This window comes from Lygodium microphyllum, chromosome 16, assembly GCF_053477565.2.
Source record: "Lygodium microphyllum isolate KBCC chromosome 16, Lygodium_microphyllum_v1.1.10, whole genome shotgun sequence".
Classification (NCBI taxonomy): domain Eukaryota; kingdom Viridiplantae; phylum Streptophyta; class Polypodiopsida; order Schizaeales; family Lygodiaceae; genus Lygodium; species Lygodium microphyllum.
This window is the reverse complement of record NC_141150.1, coordinates 77,825,568-77,836,194: the sequence shown is the minus strand read 5'-3', so window position 1 is coordinate 77,836,194 and position 10,627 is coordinate 77,825,568. Positions and strand designations below refer to the sequence as shown.

At 40.2% G+C, this 10,627-nt stretch overlaps 1 protein-coding gene across 3 annotated transcripts in view; it reads left to right on the top strand.

Moving 5' to 3' along the window:
- Positions 1-521: 521 nt before the first annotated feature.
- LOC148023010 (14 kDa zinc-binding protein-like) overlaps positions 522-10,627 on the top strand; it is a 33,078-nt gene continuing 22,972 nt past the window's right edge. Inside the window, exons 1-2 of one of the 3 annotated variants that reach the window (XM_087695993.1) lie at positions 548-659; positions 4,453-4,548. In XM_087695993.1, the coding sequence (XP_087552119.1) occupies positions 4,532-4,548 (17 nt within the window). In that variant the 5' untranslated portion in view covers positions 548-659; positions 4,453-4,531. Of the gene's footprint in view, positions 725-4,452; positions 4,549-10,627 lie in introns of all 3 variants that reach the window. The other 2 variants (XM_087695992.1, XM_087695994.1) reach the window with 2 other exon arrangements.

The window sequence follows — 10,627 nt, the reverse complement described above, 5'->3', positions numbered from 1 at the left end:
TCTAACCTTGCTTTCCATTTGCAAATACGTATCACTCTAGGACCTAACATATATCCATTGATTAGAGCTAATACTACCAACGCGGCTAGTAGCTAAAGGTATCCATGAACGACACAGGAATAGATGACCAAGATCTTCACAAAGGGTGAAAGTGCCTATGCTCAAAGACTAAGGGAGAATAGCTACTAAAAGTTAAGGGATTTAAGTCCTCAGACAAGATAGCTACATGAGAGATGCAAGGTTAAGAGTACAATTTCTACAATTGAGTAGCCAGGCGCTACCTTACCCTTAGGGGTGCAAAGCTTGGGATGAATTCCAATCACAATCGTTTCAAAAATTGATATCCCTAGGGGGGCAGAGATTGGGACCAAGTACAATCAAAATCCTTTCAAATGTTGACTCATTAGAATATAACCAATAATGTATAAGCTCCCAGTGCATCACTTAGGGCCAATAATCTATAATGGACTCATTAAAATATAGCCAATAATGTATAAGCTCCCACTTAATCTACAATTAGGGCCAATAATGTAGAGGCGAACATTCCGAGGCCTGAAGGCCAAATTATTGGGGTATTGGGATAACAACTCCGGGGCAATGGTAGTGCTGCAGGTGCTGCAACCCTCCTTCCATGGTGCCCCAGGGTTGTCGTTTTCCAGGTAATGGTCTGTTAAGACAGGAGGTTGGAAATGGTGCTATAGACGGAGTGTGCCGTCTACGCTCGGTAACAATCAATGCTCCTTTTTATGCTGTGTATTTTGTTTCCAAAGACGCTGTTCCCAGTCGGTGCATCTGTCCCCTTGATATAGGAACACGCATCCAAGCAAAACGATACTTCTTTTGTATGCACAGCTCACAGGCCCACTGCCTAGCATTTCAGCAGAAGCAAGCTCGAAGTGCTGCTTGTGTTTGCATTTTCCCTTTTCCTTAGATAAGAAAATTGGAATAACAGCACCTCGGAAGAGATCCCCGAGGTCAAATTGCTTAGTATAAAAAATGCCCTGTTAGGGCCTTGTAAACATGTGATAAATACAATGGTTGGATGGACAACTGATCTGTGCTCTGCAATGACAGACCATATGTGGCTCCAAGTGGAAGAAGGTGCCAAAGTCCCATGTCCTGCTTGTTTTTGCGTTTAACATCAAATGCTTTCCTGGTGGTATTTGTCACGTTCTGCATATGCTGGCACAGGTGCTGTGCAATCAATTTTCTGAGGCTTAAGTATGGCCTGATTGCAGATATTAAGATATGTCATGGTTAGTCTGTTCATCTACATTTTGTTGACCTCTTTGTATAAGTACCTTAGCTGGGATTGTTGCATGTTCCCTTTTTTATTTTTCAAACTAAAGCGTGCCTAATTGCATTGCTCAAAAGAAGAAATAAGCTATAGCTGAATGCAACCTAGCTCAAATGAATACAAGGCCTCTTAGGGTGGTTTGAGGAGAATAGGGAAATGAAGTGCCGGAGGGGGATATGCTAATGCCCCCCCCTTTCAAAACAGCTTCTTACTCTCCGTAAGAGCTGAGAGTTTTTTTCCTTTTTCTTTTTTTAACGTGCTTGCATGGCACTGACATTGGAAGTGGAATGTAATGAACTATCTGATTTGTCATATAGGTAAGTTTGGCCTCCAAAGGATGTTAATAGACTCCTCTCTCTCTCAAGCCACTTCTGTGGAATCACATCATTGATTTTTTGTTGTCTAGCCTCTACTTGTAAGAATGTGCAAATGAACAAAAGTGAAACACAAAGCATGAACATTGACACAATGAATTGTTAAAAAAGAAAACAAGAACTCAAAGAATGAATAATGAACATGCACAAGAACTAGAAGAATGCATGATGAGTAGCCAATGGAATCCATAAAGAGAAGCATGAGATGTACAAGACAGTATTGGATGGATATTGACATGTGCAATGACCAACAACAGCTCGAGTCTCCCTGTCTTCAAGTGGATGTAATACAAGACAATAAGGAGTGCCATTGTAGTATATAGGTATTGAGAGGATATTGTACGCAACAAGCCAATCCCAAAAGGGCTGTCTAGCTATCCATAAAGGTGCTCTACTAAAAGCCAAATAAACATGCCTATCACTCATCAAATGTACATCATTGATATTCTCTCCTAGATCATAGGTGATCAATACAATAAAATATGCAATGATGAGGAACCCCCACCATGTCTCGTAATATCATAATATATACAACAATGAAAATTAGAGAGGGCCCAGGATAACCAAGCCATGGGTGGTCAATCCAATGCCAAGGTGTCTCAGAAAGATACTAATGTCGATGTTGATCGTTAGAGTGAACGATAGAATAGGAAACATGAACACGGAGAGAGAAGGAAAGAAGAAGACTACAAAGAATGAAGAGAATGGGAGAGTTTTGTATTGAACAATGGAAGAATGTTGAATATAAGGATTGATCAATCCTTGCATGTAGCCCAAGGTGTCAGTGAGGACACCGGAATAGGTTGATGACAGATAGTAGCATTGGAAGATGGAGGAATGTCTGCATGTTGGAGTGTGTTGGAACCTACAAAACAAAATGATCATCAACCAAATAGGTGTTGAGAAATATAACATAGACTAAGTTGAGAAATATAATATAGGCTAAGTCTACATCCTATGTATGTACTAAATAAAAGAGAGGGTGTGTAAAGTGACTTAAAAGTCAAAGGGTATCTATCACCTTGCTTTGTCTATGTATTGTTGACAATAGAAGATAGGGAATAATAAATATGAAGAAGAAGAAGATGGATCGAACCTCCATATCTTGTGCCATCTCCTTTCCATTGCATATCTACATCAAATTCTTTCAATTGGTATTAGAGTGGGAGCATGGGAGTTAAGAATCGGATTGAGGAGTGCAATGAATCAAGATCTACATCAAATTGAAAGCTTGCTGTTTGCCATTAAATAAGGTACAAGTTCTCATCTAATCAACTCAAAATAGATGTATAGATAGGAAGAGCCATTGGAGCTTGGATTTGGGGTATTAGTGCTTGCTTTGGATGCATTTGGAAAGCCATGGAAGGCTGAAAATCAATGTATGACTGTAAGGCTTTGATAAGTTTTGGTTACAAATTTGGTTCATGGTTGGATGACAGAAGCTCAGAGGTAGCTTAAGCTTGGGGCCTGCTTATCCAAGGGGCTTGCTTGTGAAAAGTAAGCACAGGTTTAGCTTATTGAAGTACAAGGTATGCTTGAAGGAGAGGGTTATGCCATGATAGATAGAGAAGGGGAAGAGAATATTTTTTCACGTGGTTTATTGATTAATGCTTAAGCTTGAATCTCAAGCACTCAACAAAAAGGAGAAGATGATGCTCTTGACAAATTTGTTGCCGCAAATTTACGTTGAAGACCCAGCTAAAATCGATGTTGCCATTGATAGGGTATGGCAACAAACGTTCAGTCTTTTTTTTCCCTTAAGGCTTCCTAAGCCTTAAGAAAAATTGTCAATTTTAGATTTGTATTGTGATGCTCTTTGGGTAGTATAGGCACCATTTGAGCCCCATTTTCATGATGTATAGACGTATGTGATAGTGGTTGGACACATGTATGATAGCCAAATCATTGGAGCTTAGTCTACATGTATTTTCTTGGGCATTCTTAGTGTCTTTTGATCTAGGATTTGAGCGGTTGATGCTTAGGACTTGTTCACATGCATGAATAGTGGTTTGATACACTGAATATTGTTTTTTTTTTTGGAAATTGTAGTTGTCATAATGTTAGAAACAACACGAATTACTCAAATTGTTGGTGTTAAGTTAACTAAGGATAGTTACAATAGAAATATGAAATGTCCGTTCTAGCACATCGAAACAAATTAATGCGTTTCAGATAGCATGAACCTGTGAAATGTTGGTAGAAATTTCTAGCTTGTTCCTTGTCTTGTTTCGGCTCGTTCTGATGCCATTCCTTGTTTGGAACGGCCATTTGAGCGTGGATCGATTAAAAAAAACGTACCTTATTCTTGTCGTTGCACATTTCGAGACGCTCATCATTGTCATCGAATCTCTTATGGCTCCTCACTTGTCTCTTTTGTCGAATCTTTCACGGCTCCTATATTGTGTTGACATGCATTGCAATCTTCCAACCCCACGCTGCGCTACACGTGCAATAGGTCCCTTGTAACATTGCTGATCACAATGCGCTATGATCCATTGTTGATTACAATGTCTCTTTATTATCATTGATTGTTATGTCGCTAATTCCATGAATTATGGTTGATATTGAAAAACGATGTTAATAGGTCAATGTATAAATTATGTGTACATACCATAATGGTTGATCAACGATTTTGTGATTAAATTAGTAAAGTCATTTCTATGCGTTTTCAATTCTTTATATCTCTAGATTTCAAGTGTTGATTTTAAATAAATAATAAATAAATAAATATAGGCCATTCTCTGTGTTTCCCCTAACTTTGGATGTTTTCCTTGTTCCAAGGGGTTCCATTTCTGTTCCTCATTCCTAGTAACTATGGAGTGGTTCTATCGTATGGAAAATATTTGATGGGGAGAGGTCTATGGGACCTCATTACAGGTGAAGATGCATGTCTTGAACTTTTTGAAGAGCCCACGGAGGAACAAAGACTTTTAAATACTAGACAGTAAAAACAAGAAGGTTTTACATTGGATATTTATATGCATTTTTAAGGTATTAATCCTGCATATTACGAAAGGTAGCATATGTAAAGATTCATAAGAGATTATTGAGAAAATGTATGACACTTGCACAGAGGTAAAGAAGATACAACTAGAGTAGAGATTGAATGGTGCATGGCGTAGGAATTGGAGCATTAGTGATTATGTTACCAAGATAAAGTAGATTGCGGAGGACCTTACTTTGATAAATGCATTTGTGGATGATGATGACTTGGTTTTTAAAATTTTGAAGTTGGACCTACATGTAAGTCCGTTGGACTTGCATACAAGAGATTGCTTACAGAAGAAATAAAGTTGGATCTTAATGTATTTAATAGTCGGAAGAATGCTAGTTAAGACAGTGTATTCTACCATTAGAGAGGCTATGGTAGCTCATCCAGAGCTAGAGGATCTCTATTTGGCCGTGGAGATAGCTTTACTCGTGGTTATAGTTCTTTTGGTTGTGGAGACTTTATGCCTAGAGACAGGGAAAGATCCTACTCTCAAGGTAGAAGATGGTCTAGTTCTCATAGAGATGGTGTTTGTCATTACTATGGATAGATTGGCCATTTTGAGAAGGAATGTTGTCCTAAGTAGAATGCAATGTTTAGAGGTGGTGGAAGGCCATAATATGGTCATTATATAGATGGCTATGGAGGCATAGGCTATGGCTTTAGAGGTGGTTCATCACCTAGAGGTCATCTCTTTGCTATAGAGCATGTACTTGATAACATGACACATCCCCCTAGAGAGGATGACTGGTTTTTGGATTTAGGAGCTACAAACCATATGACACATCATGCAGAATGGTTTGATAGAAAGCGACAAATGTAAACTGAAGAATGATGCATCATGTAGAATGGTTTGATAGAAAGTAAGAAATGTAAATTGAAGAGTATGTGGCTATGTGGGATGATACCTTTTATAAGGTTACTCAAATTGGCAATGCCCCATTGGTGATTAGAGATGGGATAGAGAATAAGCTTGGAGATGTTTTGTATGTGTCTATCATTACTAAATATTTGGCTTTGGTTGGACAAATGGTTGATTAAGGGCTGCAAGTAAGGTTCAATAAATATGGTTGCTTTATTGAGGAGTTTAGAAGTGGAAAACCTAGTAGGTTGATTACTTGTGGTAAAAAGAAAGGCAAGTTGTTTGCTTTGGATGCAAGTACTCGTCATACAAATTTCTATGTATGTTGAGGTTGGATATGGATAAAATAAGGATCTAGAGTTCTGACATAAAAGAATTGGGCATGTTAACTTGTAAAGATTGAAACAAATGTGGTCTAGACTCCCATTTTCAAAGAGGAGAAGACTTAGCACACATCCTTTGGAAATGGTACATTCGGATATATGGGATCCATGTCAGAATGTTTCTTTGAGTAGGACATGCAAGTTGTACATTACTTTTATTGATGATTTTAGTAGGATGATGTGTGTTTATTTCTTGCAATATAAAAGTGAGGCTTTTAAGCAGCTTTTGGAGTTCAAAGCTATGGTAGAAAAGTAGTTTGGGACTTATATGAAGTGCTTGAGATTGGATAACGAATGTGAATATATGCCAAATGGATTTTTCAACTACTCGAGAGATCGTGGGATTAAGAGATAGGTTACAGCAAATATACACCACAGTAGACTGATGTTGTAGAAAGAAAGAACATGATCATTGTGGAAGCTGCAAGAGCTATGATGAACCGGATGCATATGCTTTTGACTTATTGGGTTGAGGTAGTATATACTATAGTTTATATTATGAGCATGACTCCTACAACATTGACTTGTTACATGCCATTGAATGAGAAGATGCATGGAAAAATACTACAATTGTATATTTCAGGATGTTTGATTGTGTATGCTATATTCATATTCTTGATAATTTGAGGGGAAAGATGAAATCAAAGGCTATCAAATGTATTTTCCTTTGGCTATCTTAGAAGGATTATTAATGCTATGATCTTGTCATTAGAGAGGTCTACATAAGTAAGGATGTAAGATTCAGTGAATATGAGTTTTGGTATAGACCTATAGCTGCAGTTGAGATGGATGCTTATGAGAGTAGTGATGATGATGGTCATGGGAAGAAAATTACAGCAAACAATAGTCAAAGAAATGAGCATATTGAGGACATGTTTGGACCTTAAGTCCATGAAAAAAGTAGTGGGAGTTATAGCCCATGGAGTGGAAGGTTGAGCAGTGTATATAAGAAGGTAGAAATGACACAAGGAAAGAAGCTTATGAGAGTTCACAGAATGAGTCTATCATTACATGCATAAACGGTTGAGATACTGTGTAGTGCACCTTAGTTAAGAAAATTGAAAAGAGTAAGACATCGAGTTGACAGGTTGACCTACAATGGCTCTATCTGTTGGGTGTAAAGGCCCTTTATGCTCTCACGTGTATATATTACTTCACACATGTGAACTCACCCTAGCGGTGTAAGTGTATTGTACCCTAAGTATAAATACATTCTTTTATTCTGTGTGTACCACATTGGTACACACCTATTTGTCGACTCTCTCTTTCTCACTGTTCAATACTATTGAGCACCTCGATTAATGTGTATGCCCTCTCTTTGCTTTTGCTTCTACTCGACAAATTGGTATTAGAACTGTTGGTTACTGCATTTGCTCATAGGTCGCGACATAGAATCCAGCCAACGGACAGCACTCGACACGCGCATTAGGTCGAGCTGAAGTGAAGAGTCGAGAAGAAGCGACCGACACAGGTCGCACAGGTGACTAGCCACACTAGCATCGACTAGCCAGACTTGCTTTCATAAGACCAGCGGGCGACCAGTTGACGGGCAGATGACTAGTACATGGGGCTAGCAAACAGTCGATAGGGTCTAGTGGGACCGATGAGCGCCTAGGCGTCAGACGTGCATGTGTGACCGGCCGATAGGGGCCAAAGGCACGTGATGGGCCGATAGGGGTCATGCAATGCGGGCTGCACGGACTCAAATGGATAGGTCAACGACCCCATTTTCTTTTAAAAATTCAGAAATTTTTAGTTCATTTTATTTCCCCTCTTCTGGTGTTCATACGAGCAAGCATAGAACATGAATCTATGCAAATTTGCTCCTTAAAATTTGGGACTTTTCTCAGATTTGGTGCCGGACACAAGTTTCAATGATTCTTGATCCACAAATTGCAGACATTGAGTGCATGGGTCTCGGAAAATTTGGGGATTTTCAGATGCAAGTGAAATTTTTGATTGTTTGAGCCAATTTCTTGGAAATTGTGCACTCTTGGGCCCCGAAATTTGGGGCTTTTGCAGAATTCATGAAATTTCTGCAATATTCGCCCGTACTTGATGCTCGGGAAGATGTATTGATGCAATTGGAGCAGATTAATTGCAAAAATTTTGGGGCTTTTCACATTGGTGATATACTTTGAGTCAATTTGAGATTGGACAGTGAAATTTGCAGCAGATTCACTGCTGAGTGGGAGTCTTTTGAGTTTTGGATGCTTCAAATGTTGAAAAAGGGCAGCTTCTCTTGGCACATGTATTGCTGAATACTCACTATGCAGTTAAACAATGGTAAATACAGCATTTGGATTATTGCATTTGGGAATTTTGATGATGTATTACTGAAGTTGGAGTTGTCTTTAACAGTGGAAGAGTCACAAGGGAAGTGAAGCGCCGCCAATAAGCTCTTCAAATAGATGGCCTCGATGGTGCCATTGAAGAGAGCCCTATACTGAGCCTCGTTCTTGGAAGTTGCCACCGTCTCTTACTTACAACTAGACAAAGAAATGGGAGCCATGCCCAAAGTGAAGAGGTAGCCGTTATGGGAACACCAGGTGTCAGGATCTCCTGCCCAATCAGAATCAGTGTACCCTTGCAAACATAAACCAAAACCATAAGTGAGGCCATAAGAATACGTACACTGTAAATAACACAACAAACGAAGACATGCAATCCAATGTGACATCCTAGGTGCTGTGAAATTCTAATTGAGAATGCTGATCGAGTAAGCTAAGTTTGGTCTAGTATGAATTAACCTAAGAAGTTTCCCTACAACAAACCTATAGGTATGCGCATCTTTGAAGTGGGATATGACATGTTGAGAGCCAAAGAATGTCTCGTACGGGGTCTTTTGAAGAAGAGCTGCAGTTGGGCACCGGTTGAGGATGGACACTGTAGTGTTAGCAGCCTCAATCTAATGGCGCTTAGGAAGCTCTACTGCTAACAACATAGAGTGTGCCATTTCCATGACTGTTCGGTTTCGACGCTCTACAATTCCATTCTCAGAGGGGGAGTTGGTAGAGGTGAGGTGGAGAGAGATGCCATGCCGCTGTAGAAACTCGGAAAACTCGTGGGAGATGAATCCACCACCGTTATGACTCCTTATGTAAGCAACACAATGACCCATCTGGTTATAAACAAGCAGCATCCAAACAGAGAAATATGTGAAAGCAATGGCCTTATGCTTGAGGAAGTACACCCACATGTATCTCGAATGATCATCCATGATTAAAAAAAATTACAATACGCCGTTCAAGGCAGCAGTGGATGTGGGCCCACAAAGATCAATGTGAATCAATCTAAGAGGCATCTGAGCTCTGTGTAGGTTGTTGAGGAAATGGAGTATGGTGCTACTTCTCGAGCTGACATGCTCTACAGACACCTCGAGCTAGCTTCAAGCAAGGAAGGCCTTCTCACGACGAGACAACTCATAAAGAGAGTCATAGCCAAGATGCCCTAGGCGGAAATGCCCGATGCTCATTGTTTGTAGGCTCTTGATATGTGGTTTATGTTGGAAGCTATGGAACACGAAGCCCTCGGTTGTCGGCTCGGTAAGAAAATAGGTCATGTGGTGTAGGCCATTAGGTTGTGCCTCATCGTGAGTAATCACTAAACTAGTCTGAGAGTCAAGGACCTCGACAGTGGTCGCTGTAAAGAAAACTGCTTGCCCCAACTGCAAAGCTATTGAATAAATAACAAGTTCACCCTAAGCTGAGGGATATAGTATATTGTTCAACGAAGTAGGATCCGAATCCTTGTTAGTGGCAAAACTGATGCAACCTTGAGCCTGGATCTTGATCGGGGAGCTGTTTCCTACGTGAACCCACGTGGCCATAGGGGCTCGAGTACGAAATATGTCCGCTATAGGAGTTATGTGATGTGTAGCTCCATTGTCTACAATCCAAACGGGTGCTGATGAGCTTAGCTGTGTCGAGTGGGCCTTTGCAGTAACCTCATTGGGAGGCAACTCACAGATGTGGATGAGACTTGCATCGGATGTCTCTATGTAGATGATGTGGGCCTCAACAGACCAATCAGACAAGCCCTATGGAGTTGAGAATGTTGTCGATTGAGATGGTTGACTGGTGAGTGTGAGTCTAATCTTTCCACTACTCCTTGCTATCACCCTGTCTCCCATGATGGGGGGTTGCCTGACTAAAGGGTGGGGTTTTGTGACTTGGGTTTTGGTGCTACGCCTCTTACCTTTGATCGACACTCATGGTAAAAATGGCAAGCCTTTTAACAATGTTGATAATACCTATTCTTCTTAGTGCCACCTGGGTTTGAGTTGAGACTAGGAGTTTCCTTGTGATTTTCTTGCTTGGTTTTGATTTTGATTTTGATTTGAAGCTTGATTTGGTTTAACGTTCCCTTGCTGTTCTTTCTGAGAATGAGCAACATGATACCCTTTGTAGTCAACGAGTCTGTGCGTGAGCTGAGAGTGAAGGGAGTAGAGAGTTGAGAGCAGTAGAGAGTGAGAGAGTAAGCACGACACAATGGGTATTTGGTACAATGACAATGTACCACATTTTAGGTTTTGATTATATATAAAGTACAAAGTGTAAGGGTGCGTTCACACTCGAACACATTAAAAGGCACGGTGACCCTTTATTCCCAACAACCTCCCACCTAAAGGCAACGTGCCTGAAGGTAGAGGAAAGAATCAGCTAAGTCAATGTATGTACAAAGTTGAAAGACACATATACTATTCAACCCCCATTATTTGGC